The 18,200-nt window shown below is 40.5% G+C and overlaps 1 protein-coding gene across 1 annotated transcript in view; it reads right to left on the bottom strand.

Annotated features, from left to right (window-relative positions):
• Positions 1 to 18,200, bottom strand: part of SAXO1 (stabilizer of axonemal microtubules 1) — a 30,412-nt gene that overhangs the window by 8,201 nt on the left and 4,011 nt on the right. The window contains exon 2 of the mRNA XM_069880693.1: positions 237 to 416. Within this exon, the coding sequence (XP_069736794.1) occupies positions 237 to 358 (122 nt within the window). The 5' untranslated portion in view covers positions 359 to 416. The remainder of the gene's footprint in view (positions 1 to 236; positions 417 to 18,200) is intronic.

The raw sequence follows: 18,200 nt of genomic DNA, 5'->3' as shown, positions 1-18,200 counted from the left end.
TCTTATCAGGTCACATCTCAACCAACAGGAAGGGCAAGAAAAACAGCTGCTTGCCTCCACTAAACTTGCCTCAGACCTTCATCCTTCATTCACAGAGCCCTTACAAGTGTTCATACAGCCACAACATTGTTGTTTTCAGGACCCCTCATGAAAACCAAACATTTTTCTTTTCTCCATTACCCATCTCTCACCCACAAATGATCTAAGTCTTCACTCTCTTTCACTATTTTTCATACTTTGTAGTCGAGATGCCTTCCATGGGTATCTGCGCCGGCTTGTACTCTCTCTTTGGCTTAAATGAGCCACTGGGAAGAGTATAGGGATAAAGGGGGTATTGCTCCATGTACTCTGACAGCATGCATGGCTTCTCACTCTCCTTATAAGGCCTGGTGGACAGATTTGGACAACGGTGACATCTGCAATGGAAATAAACATCACAGGAGTTAGTGACTCACAGGTAGCTAATTAATAATACCTCATTGTTTAAGTCATCTGCAGACTGCAGTTACAAAATAATGGGTAAGTAAGCATTGAAATAACTGCAACAGCCTTGATTTAAAGTGCAAAATCATAAGCTGCTGAAGAAAGACAATGTTTCTGTTTACTCCTCTAGCCTGCAATCAAAAAAGTCCATGAAACCAACAAAAACAATATAAGAAAAGCAAGTTCACCTAGAAGAATTAAAAAGCAAGTTAATCTGAGATGCAGCTAAGTGTGTCATATTGTGCTGGAGTAGAAACTCTGCTTAATATCCCTTTTGTTCCACTTTTCCATTTTTCGTATTTACTATCCTACTTTGCCCCCATATTGAGAAGTAAGAAGATGGGTAGCAGTTCAGGAATCTCTCTCCACTTACACTGGGGCAGCACTGCTCTGCCCATCCCTCTTTCTGAAAGGAATTTTGTCCAGATACTGCAAAACCCTCCATCAAGTGCACCAAAGTGAGGACAGTGACAACAAACTGGTTTCCTGAGGAAGCTTCATACTGACAGAAACACCACCATGGATTGTCCATCATTGGTGACACCCTTCTTTCCACAGTGGGGCCAGGCAAGGCTTATCCTATTAAAACAAATCTTGTGATCCCACTCTCAGATTTCTTCCTAGAGATAGAATTGTTTATGTCCCTTTTTGGACACACTAGAATCAATGCAAAGATTGCTGATTAAGGACTCCAGGAACCAGCCCATAGGAATTACAGAGAAAGGAGGAGGTTGATGGTTTTGTGCTTCACATCATGCCTGCAAAGTCAGAGTGTTCCATACTGGATGTACATTTTCCAGTGCTACGTCAAACCCAGAGTATAATTACTCATTTGAAATGGCTTTTGTACTTTAAATGAAGTTTCCATTAACCTAAACATTGAGCAATCTAGGATCAGTAGGTGCCCAATTACCTGCATGTATACTAAAAACCTCTGGTCTACTTTCAAGGGCACACGTTCACGTACTGAATCGTTTTACAAACTAGCACAAGAAGGAACAAAGGGCCCAGAGAGCTCACATAAAATTCAGCATTTTTTTCACAAGTTCATTACCAGAATTACAAATCCTCCTCTGAAATTATAAATCAGGAGGGGTCTTAGTAGACTCATTTTTGCCTTAGAGAAGTTTTGAGTTAGGACCCAAAGCAAGTCCTTACAGGGTGTGAGGCAGACTGTCCCTGTCAGTTTAAATATTAGAAGAAAAGAATTCAGGGTAGAAATATCTCTCTCAAAAATAAATGAATAAATAAATAGATAAATAAATGCTCCACTCTCTTAGGAGCCTTATAAAATTCTGTCTTTCACACCACTGGAGGAGAGGCAAATTGGAAAATGAAGAAAAAAACATAAAACATGAATATGCTCACTTTTCCTGTTTCGTGTGACCTTTCTGGAATGGACTTTGTAACAAGAGCATTCCAAACACAGGCTGCACTGATACTTTCTGGCCACACTCATGGTACTCCAGCGTTCCTAGGAATTATTTCTCATTTTCCAAGGGAAAATGCCTGTTCTTTCTGCTTCAAATCTGCTGGCTTCACATCACTTCTAAGTACACTTTCTCTTAAAACCTGTGACACAGCAAGATAGTCTTCAGCTTGGTTTTGGAATGTGTTGATGAGGCCCTTATGTTAGGGCCTTTTTACATACTCAGGCTGGAGTAGGGGAAATAGTTGTACTACCTAGTTCGTCACAGCCCTGCACGCAGTACAGACTTTGGCGAGCAATAGCTTTTTGCAAATAAGGAATGGCTGATAAGAATAAACTTAATGACACCTCTAGTGCCATCAGCTAGTACCCCGTTACAGCTCAGTTTCTTGCACAGTAGGCTCTCGCTTGTGATGCCAGGTTTCCCAAGCAGCCCAGAGCAGAGGGTTTGTGCAGCTCCCAGCCCATACCAGGTAGCCTCTCTACAGTGGATACATAGAATCATAGCCTCCTTAGGTTGGGAAAGACCTTTGAGGTCATTAAGTCCAACCATACCTGTCCAATACTAAATCATATCCCTAAGCATTTAATTTACCGGTCTTTTAAATGCCTCCAGGGATGATGACTCAATTACCTCCCTGAGCAGCCTGCTTCCGTGCTTGATAACACTTCCTGTGAATGTGTTTTTCCTAATGTCCAGTCTAAACTTTCCCTGATGCAGCCTGAGGCCATTCCCTTTTGTCCTATCACCTGTCACTCAGGAGAAGAGATCAACATCAACCTCTCTACAACCTTCTTCTAGGTAGCTGTAGAGAGCAATAACGTCTCCTCTCAGCCTCCTTTTCTCTAGACCAAACAACCCCAGTTCCCTCAGCCACTCTTCATAAGACTTGTTCTCCAGCCCCTTCACCAGCTTTGTTGCTCTTCTCTGAACATGATCCAGGACCTCAATGTCTTTCTTATAGTGAGGGGCCCAGAACTGAACACAGTATTCAAGGTGCAGCTGCACCAGTGCTGAATACAAGGTCAGAATCACTTCCCTGCACCTGCTGGCCAGACTGTTATCTGATAAAAGCCAAGATGCCATTGGCCTTCTTGGCCACCTGGGCACACTGCTGGCTTATGTTCAGCGAGCTGTCAACCAACCCTCCAGGTGTCTCTCTGCCAGGCAGCTTTCTAGCCACTTTTCCCCAAGCCTGTGACTCTGCATGGGGTTGTTGTGAGCCAAGTGCAGGACTCTTGGACAGGCACACACTCTCCTGGGTGGAAAACTGGTGGGATGGCCGGGCCCAGAGAGTGGTGGGAAATGGCGCTAAATCCAGCTGGAGGCCAGTGACAAGTGGGGTTCCCCAGGGCTCAGTGCTGGGTCCAGCCCTGTTCAATGTCTTTATCAATGACCTGGATGAAGGCATTGAGTGCACCCTTAGCAAGTTTGCGGATGACACTAAGCTGGGTGGACGTGTTGATCTGCTGGAGGGTAGGGAGACTCTGCAAAGGGATCTGAACAAGCTGGACCGCTGGGCTGAGTCCAGTGGCATGAGGTTTAACAAGGCCAAGTGCCGGGTCCTGCACTTGGGGCTCAACAACCCTGTGCAGCACCACAGGCTTGGGGAAGAGTGAAACTTGTATTATTTTCTGAGTTTTCTTTCCTAGAACACGTAACTTGTATAGTTCTCACAAGGCACTAACTTGTGCAGCTTTTTCTTTAGGAAACTATTTGTGCATAAGCACAATATTGCTAGAACAGAGGCCAAAGCATTCATGGCAGAGCACTTGGCACCAAGTGGCTAAGTCAAAGCAGCCAGAGTATCACCTTGCATTGTATTCAATTTTGGCCAAAACAGTTAGCAACCATGCCACTGCAGAGAAAGTTGAGAACAGAGGAGCAGCAGCACCACCTATGAGAAAGTCACAACTGTTGGTAACTAGTGATTATCCATGGCCACTGTCAGCGTGACGGACAATCCAATACAGAAGATAACACATAGTGGGGAGAACAGGCCCTTGAGAAGTAGTAAAATGTCACATCCATGGATGTGACTCATTGTGCAGATGGCCACCATCCAGGGCTCAAATTCATCAGGAGACCAGAGTGAGTGTCCTCTGTCCTGAGGACTGTGCTATCAGTTTGCACTGGAGAGGAGGTATTGGGTCCTTGAATGCAGTACAAAGCACGCTTGTGTCAGGCAACAGAAATATCAGGAATGAGTACTCACCCACCACAACTGTGCTGTATGGTTGAGGTTCCATATTATATGTCATTGAGCAGTGTGGTTCTGTCCTGGCAGCCAGCCCACCTATTTCTCTCATGACAGCTGTTTTTACCAAAAATTACTGATTTTTATGCTTAAAATCAGTGTCTACCCAGGTAAAACCACACTCGCCACCTTTTCATTTGCTTTTGACAGCCACATTGACTGGCTTTCTGAAGTGCAAGAGATGGTGTTCAAATTGTCATACGGTTTTGTGTTCTTTTTTATTCCTACAGGTATCAATCAAACTTTCCAAATTTCCGGCACACTCTGCTGATGGGAATTTTACTTGCTCTATTTTCCTTTTCCCTTATCTGTACAATTGCTACCCGTATGTTCATTTCTATGAAGAAAAATGAAAATTACACTGGACATGTACATTCAAGAAGTCTTACTTAAACACTGATATCTTAGGGCAGTTTACATGCTTTTCCTATCAAATCCTTAGGGTGACTCCAGAGTGTAAAACAATGCCTTTTTGCTGATGCAGTGCTTTATATGTAGTGCTGCTAAACGCTACTGATGAAGAACACCAATACTTTCAAAGTGGTTTCTGGAAATGCTATGACACATGAGGAGGCTTATCTGTAGGATTTTTCTGTCTTGAAGAAGAAGGCTGGGAGTACATAAATAATTTGTAAGCACAATCAGAACCTCCTCCATCCCCTTCGACAGCCAACTATGATCTCAGAGACCATACCTTGTTCATTGACATTGAAACCACAGTTCCTGCATGTTTCCCATCAGAAAAGTCTCTACACAAGTTAGGTATGTGGAGGGAAAAAATCTGTAAGCTGAGAGCAGATGATCTCAGATGTATAAATAGGTGTGAGGAAGATATCAGGGGCTTGAACAGCAGAGAGGACACCTGAAACTAGAAGGAGCCAACATGCTCAGAGAGATGATGGGAAGAAATCAGGCAGGAAGGCAATAAAGGCACTGCCTGTCCTTAGACAGGACGACAGGCAGTGTAGAGAGACATTGATGGATTGGAGGGAATTATGAAAAGCTGTCAGAAGTAAAAGGATACCCAGGGCTTATGTGGCAAGTAAGAAGTGTGGGAGCAGGGAGAAGTGGTGTCAAAGTGCTAGGAAGAACAGCCACTTTGGAAATCTGGATTTTGCTCTTAGTGATTGATTTAATTATGTAACTAGGCAGCTTACACTTGTAGAATAATCTGGCAAAATACACACTGTGTTTTCAGCATGTTAAAGACCACTGCATTAACTTGCAGGTATATGAATGCATGATAGCTTGCAAGCTCGAGGTACTCTGTCCCTTTAAAAAACAAATATAACAGATTGAAAGTACACCTATGTGCAGCTTTTTAATGCTAAGTAGTGGGCATAATAAGATTTATAATAAAAACAACCTGAATGTTTGAAATCTGACATCCTTCATTCCTGGTTTTTGGCTTGTGCAAAGCTGGTCATCAGACAACTTTGAAAGAACCCCTAGTGGTGCTCCCTAGGAATTTGCAAGTGCAAATGTTAAGCTAAGCAAATGTCACAAGTGGATGAATTTCTGCCATCTTGTACATTGAAAGAACAGTTTTGATAATAACACTGTGATTACTTCTTCATAAATATGCTTTGAAAGGCTGTTCTCAAATGATGGAATTTTAAGTCTTCTGATGTAATATTCTTCTTAAGCACCACAACTAATACTTACATCTTTCACAGTTAACTGAACCAAAAGTGCAAAACTAAGTATTCAAAAGCAAGGAGGCACTGGTTGTAGCAGATCGGTTTAGCCCTGTTGTTGGTGTGGAGTTTGGTACGGTACGGTTTAACTTACAAAACAAAACACTATATTTTCCACAGGTATAGTCCCACTTGAGGGCTACAGTTTCAAAGAGTTTGGATCTTCTACTCTTGCTCATTTGTTATGGAACTATCAGCACGTTGTGCTGTAAACAGGTCATTAAAAACAGCTGCAGGTACATCATTGTTTTGGACGTTGATCAGGAATCAGTGGCATCTTTTGTAGTTTGTCTCTCTTAGCTATCAACTGGGTCTGGGCAAGCCCGACTGATATTAGGCCAGGTAATTTCTTCTTATGTGTCTGCCCATACTGAATATCCTCGAAGAACTCGGGCATGGGCAGATAGGGAAATCTGAAGGTTTGGCATTAGATTTTATCAAGCCATGGTGTAATGGATCATACTAGGTGGAATTGGTGGTTTATTTCTCAACTAAAAATAACATTTGCATTTTCCCCTCCTTGCCTTCCTCAGAAGGAGGATTTTGCTAGTGATGAGATTATTCTGCACTATTCAAAAATAGAAAATTCATAAATATATCCAAGTAACATTCTATGCTTGTTAACCTGCTAAACATTTACTATGGTGAAGAACAATTTACGGCTATAGTATAAAAACCATCTTTGTTTCTCTGGCTAACATAGCTTATTTTCCATTATAGATATCACAAAACATTTGCAAGGGCTGCTGCATTCCACATTTTTGTCAATATTTATATAGGCCTTTCACTGAAAACAAGAATTCTTTCTGCGTCATGTGATATCAGTTCCAATCTCTTCTCTGCTTTTGCTGTCTTTGTCAGAGAAAACGTGAAATCACATTTAACTGAGGTTTATTGCCAGGAAAATTAATTCTAGGAGCAGAATGAAACATTTTTCTGAACTGAAAGACAATATGCAACAAATGCAAAATTATTTAAGCAATATCTCTACCTGCTTTGATTTTTCTTCCAAAGTAAATGCTCTTGAAAGTTTGTCAAATGAAACTACATGTCTGAACAATGGCCAGGACTTGCAGAAGACGTGGAGGCCAGCAGCCAGCCAAACCTACAAACCCACAAAACTGTTTGACATGCAGTGGTGTGCAATGCTTTGTTTCGCACTGTGAGCCATGGGAAACTATTCAGCTCAAAGTATCACAGTTATCGCCACAACTATTCAATGGTAAGCAGTAGAAATATTTGTAACTAATGTTAGCTTGCTGCCATCTTCTGGTGAAAAGTTCAAGACTGCAAATACAATCAATTCTTGTTTGCTCCCATTTCCTTGGATTTTTATCTGACAGTAAGGCAATGGGATATTACATATGCAGTAATATAACTCAGAGAGAAATAAGCAGGTTATTACTCTAAAAGAGACTAAGGATCCTTTTCACAAATCCCCTTTCACTGACCCCTTATACTATACCTACAATAATCTAGATACTGACTGTCAGAGGAACAAAGTAGCTCAGCAATAACTATTATTTTACTTGGAAAAATACATCAGTTTAGCAAAAATAAAATATGTCAGAAGCCATCATGCTGGCTAGCACTGCTTTGTTTTTTATAAGTTAATATGAATACTACTAATAGAAAATAATAAATTATTAAAATGTTGAATATAAAGTAACCCTATCTTTTCAAGGCAGGGTTTTAATTACCTCAAATAATTTAAAATATTCGTAGTTACTAATTTTCTTCCACTTACTTATGGCTTCCTTCTTTTCTTCTTCGGATACTGCTGCCAGGTAGGCAAGTTTCTGGTACCAAAGGCCATTTGAAGCTTGTTCAAACTTGGAGAAGTTACCACAGGGTAAGTCTTTGGCCTATAGATAATGGCAGAGCTCATTAAAACTAATAGGTTTCCTAATCTTATTTCTTACCAGCTAAGTAGGAAAAAAAAGTAACCTTCTAAAAGACAGAAGTGGAAATTTTTAGAGTCAATAGCAAGTCCAAGACATATGAGCTAGGGCTTGTCAGGTCCAGAGCTGGTGGCAGGCAAGTGCCCCCGATATGTGGGGCAGGAGGATGGGCATCATTTGATAATGAAAGTCAGAAAAAACAGAATCAAATGACTGAGCAATGATGAACGTAGTCTTGGGTGAAGCTATAAAACAAGGTTTCTTTTCGGCCTGGTGGCAGATGACAGGACCTGGATTTCTGCCCAAGATTGTGTCTCTGGCTGTTGCTTTCCAATGTGCGCTTAGAAACAGGATATTGTAAAGGCATTGGTGTTAATTATATAGGTCAAAAATAAGAAATAATAGCAAAGAGATAGGCCTTTATCTTAACAAGACAAAGAATAGGATCAAAGGAATAACACATTGCATTGTGGCCAATGCCACAGTAATGAGTTTGCTGCAGAATAAAAAGAACATGGGAATCTATAGTTTCTACTCAAGAAAAGCCTCTCGAGAGACAATTCACTCTCATTACAGTTTTAACAAAACAGTAACTTTCACTGCCTGTCCAGACAAAGAAAATCAAGAACTCCAAAAGGCCTGTCTGTAGCAGGTGAAATGGCATTTAACCTCATCCTGAGATCACACTAAAGAAGCAATTAAAGTACTCAATTAAGATACTTGGTTGATGTGGGATGAGTGGTGACATTGTTTACCTGTTTTTTTCCAAGACTTTTGATACTGTTTCCCACAGCCTCTTCCTAAAGAAACCAACGTCTTATGGTCTAGACAAGTGGTAGGTGCAGTGAGCGGGGAATTGAGTGACAGCCTGAACCCAGAGGGTGGTGGCAAATAGCTTCTTTTCAAACTGGCAACCAGTCACAAATGGGGTCCCCTAGGGATTGATATTGGGCTCAACACTGTTTAATATCTTCATAAGTGATGTGGATGATATGATCAAGTGTAATCTGATGAAGTTTGCTGTTGATACCAAAGTGAGTGGGGAAGTAGACACTTCAGAAGGGCTAGCCACCCTGCAGGAAGATCTGGATAGACTGGAAGAGTGGGCTAACAAGAACCTTAGGAAACTCAACTAGGGCAAGTGTAAAGTCTTGCACCTGGGAAAACATAACCCAGGAATGCAGCACAGGCTGGGAACAACTCCATTGGGAAGCAGCTCTGTGGAAAGGGACATGGGGGTCCTGGTGGGCAACAAGCTCAATATGAGCAAAATGTGTGCTGCTGTGGCAGAAAAAATCAATAGGATATTGGGTTGCATCAACAAAGGCGTCACTAGCAGAGATAAAGAAGTCATTATCCCCTCAGTGCTTGTCAGGCCACACCTAGAATACCATGTTCAGGTTTGGTCCCTGCTATGCAAAAAATATATGGACTGGCTGGAGAGGGTCCAGAGAAAGACGATCAAAGGACTGGGAAGCTGCCATTTGAGGAAAGGCTGAGAGAACTGGGTTTGTTCAGCCTTGAGAAAAGAAGGCTTAGGGGAGACCTTACCATGATGTTCCAGTATTTAAAGAGTGGCTGGAAAGAAGATGGAGACTCTCTTTTTTAGAAGGAGTCACATGGAAAAGACAATGGGCACTGGGTACATGTTACTGCTGGGGAGACTCTGTCTGGACACAAGAGGAAAGCTTTCACAATGAAAACAATCAGCCATTGGAATAATCTCCCCAGGGAAGCGGCATATCCCCCAATGCTGGACACTTAGAGATTCAGCTGGACAGGGTGCCGAGCCACCTTTTCTGGACTCTGCTTTTGCCAAGAAGGTTGGACCAGATGATCCTTGGGGTCTCTTCTAACCTGGTGGTGTTCTATCTATTTGCATGCACTGTAAATAGGAGAAATAAAATACAAGTAAAGTCAGGAAAGGCAGAATTTGACACTAAACAGGCAAAACACAGTTGCATTAACTAAGCCAGTACTTCAAGAGTATAAATGGTTGTTACTCCACTTTCTTCTCCTACAAGTTAGTCAGACTCTTGTCTGTTCTTTGCATGAAATATGTGCAGCTGAGAAATGTTCTTCATTTGGTGACATGTCCTGGGACACTGGAAACCAGTTCAGTCTTTATCAATGACCTGGATGAAGGCATCGAGGGCACGCTTAGCGAGTTTGCAGATGACACTAAACTGGGTGGAAGTGTTGATCTGCTAGAGGGTAGGGAGGCTCTGCAAAGGGATCTGAACAGGCTGGACCAATGGGCTGAGAGCCATGGCATGAGGTTTAACAAGGCCAAATGCCAGGTCCTGCACTGGGGGCACAACAACCCTGTGCAGTGCTACAGACTGGGAGAAGTCTGTCTAGAAAGCTGCCTGGAGGAGAGGGACCTGGAGGCAGAGGGACCAGGTCAGGAGAGGGACCTGAGAAGGCCAATGGCATCTTGGCTTGCATCAGAAACAATGTGACCAGCAGGTCCAGGGAGGTTATTCTCCCACTGTGCTCTGCACTGGTGAGACCGCTCCTTGAATACTGTGTTCAGTTCTGGGCCCCTCACCACAAGAAGGATGTTGAGGCTCTGGAGCGAGTCCAGAGAAGAGCAACAAAGCTGGTGAAGGGGCTGGAGAGCAGGTCTTATGAGGAGTGGCTGAGAGAGCTGGGGTTGTTTAGCCTGGAGAAGAGGAGGCTGAGGGGAGACCTCATTGCTCTCTACAACTACCTGAAAGGAGGTTGTGGAGAGAAGGGTGCTGGCCTCTTCTCCCAAGTGACAGGGGACAGGACAAGAGGGAATGGCCTCAAGCTCTGCCAGGGGAGATTCAGACTAGATATCAGAAAGAAATTTTTCACAGAAAGGGTCATTGGGCACTGGAACAGTCTGCCCAGGGAGGTGGTTGAGTCACCATCCCTGGAGGTATTTGAAAGATGGATGGATGAGGAGCTCAGGGACATGGATTAGTGGCAGATAGGAATGGTTGGACTCAATGATCAAAAAGGTCTTTTCCAACCTAGTGATTCTGTGATAATTCTAAGGAGAGAGACAAGATTCACTTCCAAGTTCCCATATTCACAACGTAAAGCAGGAAATTCTTCACCACAGCATACCCAAACTAATGGCAAGGATAAAGGAAACAGATGAGAAAATTATCTTAAGTGCATTGTAGTATTAGTTTTGATGCTTAGAACATCCAGCAGAAAGAGGATAGTTTACACCCCTTTAGCACATTTAATTCAATCAGAACTAGCTCTTGATTAATTAAGCTTGAGTCACATGAAAAATTATTATTGAGAAAGACACAGTTTCAAAGATTTAAATGAACATGCTTACAGTAAGATTACTCAGAAGACAGCATCAAACATTGCCAGTGGTACAATATGCCGGACTGAAATTACTCTGGCAGACCAAGCAACAAAAATTCATATGCACAATTTGCAGAATGCTTTACAATGCTGAAAAAAAAATACAGTATTTATATGCAGTACAGTCAATCCTGTGTTTAGGGAATAGGAAACACTAGCCCAACAATAGGCTGAAAAGCAAAGACTCTAGGAAGGAAAATGAAAATGAACTGAAGGTCACAAGTTCCCAGTTGACTTTAGAAAACCAACACCTATACTAGCACCTATCTTCAAAACTCCATCAAGAACAACTATCTGCGCCATCATAACACCAATGCAAGTTTTACTAGAAAAAGATAATAATTTTACACAGCTGTTTTCCATCAGAAATGGAAATAATCCATGAAAACAGGATTTTTTGCAATTTTTGATTTTGTTTTATTTAAAACACAGGTGTGATTTCCTGTTATTCTGTCTTTAAATTTCCCCTTTTTAATTGTTCAATGTTTTAATGTTTTGTTTCATATTCTGGCATTTTATGCTCCTACAATGCCATGTTGATGCCTCTGAAGATGTTGCACCAGAACATCTGGCACCACAAAACCTCTCTTCTCAATCCTGTTGTATTACAATTCACTAAATTGAAATTTTGACATAACATATAAAGATGATTAATTTTGCACTCCTACCTATGCAATAAGCGACAAAAATACTGCCAAAGCATTAGAGTAAGTCCTTAATAAAGTCCAGATTTTCTAACAGTTAGCACTCCCCACTATTTGAGAAAAAGCAGTTGCAAAAAATATTAACATGATTAATATTGACTTGCAAACCTACACCTGCTCAGTACCAGGGGTTTTCTTTTTCTCTGCCTTTGAAGTCTCTCCTATGACTACTTATTGTGAAGTATACTTTAAAAGTTTGCTGTGTTCAAGAATATCACACAAATTTGGAAAATACTTCTAAATCTTGCTTTTGATTCCCCAGTCACCCCCTGCAGTCATTTGAACATTTTATGAACTGAATATTGCAGTCAATGGCATACAGCCTGTGGAGACAGCAACTTACATAAGCACTGTAAAGACCTAGTGCAATAATGTCATCTAATGATCTGATGCAATGATCTTTACCCACAGCTGGAAGATGAGATCAGTCCAAACAGTGTATTTTCCCAACTTAAAGTTTTAATTTAGGAAAAAACCCACATTTTCTATGAATGCTAAAAGACTGTGATGTCTAAAGTAGGGGCTTAATTCTGTTACGTTTTACTATTTCACTGAAAGGGTCATTAGGCAATGGAACGGTCTGTCCAGGGAGGTGGTTGACTCGCCTTCCCTGGAGGTGTTTAAGGTGCTGGTGGATGAGGTACTGAGGGGCATGGTTTAGAGACTGGTGGGAATGGTTGGACTCGATGACCTGGTGGGTCTCTTCCAACCTGGTGCTTCTATGATTCTATGATTCACGCATAATAACACATTGAACTGGGAGTAGGTAATAGGTAGTAATATGTGAAAGTAATAGCTAGGACAGTGCCAGTTACTATAAGAAGGACTGATAGAACCAAAATCAAAGTCTCCAGTACAGGCTTTGCATTTATGTATCTATTTTTACAATCAATTTTATTCTTCCGTAGGAATAAAGGTATTTTTTCTGCTAGGGTTATAAGAACCATTTTCCTTTAATTTAATCCAGCTTTGGCCTTTACTAAAGCTGGTTTTAGACATGCATTTGCCAGTTCATAAACAAACTATTTCCAATATAGCAAAAATCATGATACCTTAAGCATCTTTTGTATCTGCTAAAATAAATATCACTCATTTTTTTAAAAGCTGGTTTAAACTTAAAGCTAGCTTTTTATTAAAACTAATAAAAGTGAAATAGCTCTAAGGAAAGAACTTACCTCAGTTCTTGCTCAGTTTCCCCTGAGCTTTGTAAAAGTTGGCCTGTGTGACATCTAACACCCTACATTGTGAAAATGACATCACAAACTGTTGAAAACTGATCCCACAAGACTTCCTCAGTTTTCCTCAGGATACTTTCAGTTTGACATTTCCAAACTATCCTGCTTCCAATCTCTAAGTTACTGAAGTTTCAGCACTTTCTATAGTGATGTACTTCATTCATAGAAGCTGTATTTTGAAGATGGGTCCATTCAGTCAGACAGTCTCTCAAGTTCTTAAACAACTAGTTCTGAGGCAAAATGATCTTAGTAACTCCCACCGAAATGAGTTGTCACTACAACCACTCAGCACTTACGTGTTTTATTTCACTTAACCCCCAAGAAATTCTCACAAGAACAACAGGCAATATCAAAAGCTCTTTCCAAACATATTCAGAAAAGGACTTCAGGATATCTAGATCCAGATGAGCAGAACATGCTACAATGTAAACAGGCTAAATGTAATAAAAAATAAATAAAATTGGAAAGACACACCCCAGTGGCCAACTTACTTCCATAACAAAAATTTTCAAGAGCAAAATGCAAAGCTCCTCCTGCACTGGGAGATGACATCACTCAGCAATACATCACCATATTCATCAGTCAAAAGGCGCACCCAAGTGTCCAGAACTGGCATAACAAAGTGTCAGGTGAAAAATTACTTGCAGTATAGCTGCACCTGGCATTTAGTGTTGAAAAAAGTTTTTTACGAATGGCTTGTTTAAAGGACTGGTATGTTCACCATACATGTCTAACCATGCAGAAATTACATGATCAAACACACAGTCTGTTCAGACTATTTTTTTTAAACACTGCCCTCACTAACAAAATTCCTTTTTAAAATAATGGATAAACCTTTTAAGAAGTTCCTAAGACTATGCTCCCAACTGTTTCCTATAAATAATAAAATATCCAATCTTTTAGAATGGTAAACAGCCACTGACAAAAATTTCACCCCAATGACATGAAATAAAATAACAGCCCAAAAATTCAAAGATAGAAGTATTGGGTATCTGAACCCTGTGTGTTCGGAATACAGAAAACACAGGTGAATCTCATACTGAATGAAGCGTTCTCTGAGATGGTATGTACTGCAAAATTTGGACCAAGCAACTCTGATAAAAAAATTACGGTAGAGAATCTTGATTTGGTCATTTGGTCTTTCCATTGCTATGAATTACCTGAGAGTCAAACACAACTTGTACCCCGTAGGAGAGCATACTGTTTCCTCTTATACTCTGATGAACCACATTAGCAGCACATACCACTTCCTTTCATTCCCACAGGCCACCTTACTTGCCATCTCCTTGAGTTGCAACAGGTGCCATTGTTTCCTTTCCTCCATTTCTCTTCATACATGTTTTCCACAGCAGGTACATCACACACACCACCAGTCCAGTTTTGATTAAAAACACCCATCTTCCACATCGCTAATTATGCTTCTTGGCCAGATTTTTGGGTTTTAGTCTGAAAGGCTTAGGACAAGGACTCTTTCTACTAGCTTCTTTCATTGCTCAATTTTAAAAAAAAAACAAAACAAAACAAAACAAAAAAAAGCGTAAATAAATTCTTTAAGCAACTGAAGATGCCCAGACACAAATGCAAGTGAAATGATTGTGCCACTGGCTCCTGCAGTGCTTTATGTTAACCTTGAAGGAGCTACTTGCAGCTTTCTTAGGATGATGTTCCTAAGTGCAAACTACTATAACACATGCAACTGGAAGAGAAAGTCAAATTGACAGAATATACATAAATTACTGACAACAGGTTAAATCCACCTCTTGGGATAACCCTGCCTATGTGTAAATTTATCAGAAATGGTTGTCAGTGTCACAGAAAAACACCATCAGCTGTGATGTATGATTGTGCTAGAATGTCCAGAACAGTGACAGAAACACATCCAAACTCTATGCAATTGTGCTTTACGCCAATTAGTCAACCAGTTGTAAGCCCACAGACAACAGGGCACACAGCTGAATATCTACACATAGACTGGAGTGTGGGTAGATATCACGAGGCAGGATGGCCTGAAACGTGCTCTCATATGGAAAAGCTATATCCTAATGTTGGCACACTTAACAAATAAGCCCAGCTGAATTGTTAAGCATTGCAGATGGTAAATTGGAACTCACATGCAGTATTTTTGCCATAGCTACTAATAGAGTATTTTCAGCCAACGCTTTAAAAATTATACAACACAGAAGATTGAGCCAGAACTATCAAGCCATGAATATAATTCAGGCACGATAAAGGACCCCAGGACCAAACTGAAACCGGAATACACTTATCCTTGTATGCCTGTACTTATCCCATCTTCTCCCAATCTCCACTAAAATGAAGTTTCATTAGTAGCTACCAAGGATCTTAGATTATTTGCCAGGTCAGCCCTGAGAAATTTCTCCGTAGTTAAACTGAAGATGAATATACCGTCTTCTACATGCAAAACAATGAAACCTATGAGTTATTAGGCAAAAGCATACGATGACTTCAACATATATCTCAAACTACAAAAATCTGCTTCCATTTACTTAGTTATCCTCATGACAGCGTAGAAGACTGTACAAGAGTACAAAACATCACAAGAACCTCAGTTCTGTGCTTAATGAATTACTAAAGGTTCAATATCACTTCCGTGTGCATAAATGGATTTTGCACAAGATGAAAAAGCAAGAGAAGTAAACCTTGCCTATGATTGCTCTTGCCCTCACATGTTCTTAATTTAAGAGGCTTTAGTCAATGGATCCACACAAATTGTGCAAAGGGAAATAAAACACGGCTACAAACTCACCAGTTATCTCAAACACATTCTCATTTTATAGCTGCTGCTACAAAAAGCCAGTTTGCATTGCTGCCATAATGCACTGGAATTCTTACCCTCATGCCCCTATCCATCATCTCTCACACACATACCATACATAACTGAAAGAAACTTGGTGTGAATTTGCCCCATAAGGAATGACACATTTATTTCTGTATCGCTACACATATGTGTATATACAGACACATTCATTACCATCACATGATTTAGCAGTCGTGTGGTAAACATCCATACTGAGTAGTACTGAGAACTAAAGATCCTGGAATCATTAGATGTGTAGCTCTCACATGGGCTTATACACCAGCAGCCTGGTCACTGTTGCACGTAGCATGTTAGGTAAAACAGCTAGATCAAAGTGTCTTTCCCTAATATCTCAAAGCCATGATGGAACAGTTCATCTAAATTTAAGTGTATATATGTATAAAAAATTCATAGCCTCTACTTCTTCTGTCTCCCAGTTGTTTCAAAATAAAAAAAAAAATTTTGTCAGTCCATACCATCATAGACAGAACAGAATGCATAAATGACTCATTAAAACCATATATTTCTGCTTTTATGCCATTAGCTTATGTATTCTATTCACAGCCGTTCCTAGCATAAAGTAAAAATTGTATCTCTCAGCTAGTGTTATCACTGGCCACAATTCTAGAAGAAGCAATTGCACTACAGAAGGGACTTGCTATTCATTAAGTCTTGTAATTGAGACCATTTCCCCTATTACTTGCAGAAATCCACCAACAGAACTGCATAGGCATTTTTCAGTGAACTCATTCAGCTCAGTGAACTAGTGACAGACAGAACATACACAGGACAGCCTGCAAACAGTTATCTGTTACCCTGAAAAAGTTACAGCATTTTATATATTGTTATATGTGCATGTTATTTCATATACTGCTATTAAACATTTATACTATACTTGGAGGAAAGATATTCCAGATAATTCATCATACCTTTATGCCTTGGTAAAAAGAGAATATTACTATAATCTTCTGAAATAAAAAAAAAACTAAGGAGTTTAGAATGTCATATAACTGTCCTTTTGGCAATCACCTGGTAAGGACAGGCAAATCCAAACAGTGAAATATTGACTGCTCCTCACTGCTGCATTAAATAATGTTATATTCTCCTCTGGAGAGGAAAGCGAGGAATTTGCACTACGTGTTTCAGGTAATGATAATGCAGTGTCCCCAGCTTTAGGAGCCCAAATTTCTTATTCTTAGACAGTTAAATGGAGGATCCTCTGATTAGGAAGTTAATGAATTTTCCAAGTTTAATGAGCAAGTACTTCTCAATGGTATTTCAGGATAGGTAGCTTAGATACTTAACACTGTACATCATGAATATTCCTTTCCTCTTCAGCAAACATAGTTTCAAAGAAGTGACAAAAAAATAAGAATTTTTATTTGTAGCAGCTGATAATACCCTGTTCTCCCAACTCCCCCTCACTAGTCAGTAGATCACTGTTCTACATAAGGATTTCATCCTAAAGTTCAACATAATTATGATGGCTGTCTAATATAAGCCTAACCAAAATTTCCCAAGTGTCCACCACAAACCAGTGGGCAGGTGAACTAGTACTTATAATACAAAACCCATAGTTTTCCACTTACCTGCAAGCAGTAAGAATCTCTAAGGTGCAAAGACATATATTCAGCTTTCATATATCATAGAATCATAGAATCATCAGGTTGGAAGAGACCCACCGGATCATCAAGTCCAACCATTCCTATCAAACACTAAACCATGCCCCTTAGCTCCTCATCCACCCGTGCCTTAAACACCTCCAGGGAAGGCGAATCAACCACCTCCCTGGGCAGACTGTTCCAGTGCCCAATGACCCTTTCTGTGAAAATTTTTTTCCTAATGTCCAGCCTTAATCTCCCCTGGCAGAGCTTGAGGCCATTCCCTCTTGTCCTGTCCCCTGTCACCTGGGAGAAGAGGCCACCACCCTCCTTTCTACAACCTCCTTTCAGGTAGTTGTAGAGAGCAATGAGGTCTCCCCTCAGCCTCCTCTTCTCAAGGCTAAACAACCCCAGCTCTCTCAACCGTTCCTCATAAGGCCTCATATATATATAACGTGGAATCTAAAGCAAGATCTTCACAGCAAACTCAAAATTGTACCTGTTACTCTTACTTCTTAATCTAGAACTGTCAATGTAGTAGCATCCAAAACAGAGTTACATTTTAATCAAGATAAGCCACGATCAAGGTATTATACACTTCCTTAGATGGAGCTATCCTACTAGCTTATCTAACATCTGAAATATTATACTGCCTCAAAGACAGACCCATACTTCAGCAGATTAATTGATTAGAACCAGATGGTCCTTCTTAATCGAATAGCA

Source organism: Phaenicophaeus curvirostris, chromosome Z, assembly GCF_032191515.1.
Source record: "Phaenicophaeus curvirostris isolate KB17595 chromosome Z, BPBGC_Pcur_1.0, whole genome shotgun sequence".
Lineage (NCBI taxonomy): Eukaryota > Metazoa > Chordata > Aves > Cuculiformes > Cuculidae > Phaenicophaeus > Phaenicophaeus curvirostris.
Note: the sequence above shows the minus strand (reverse complement) of the source record. Positions and strands in the feature narration are given on the sequence as shown.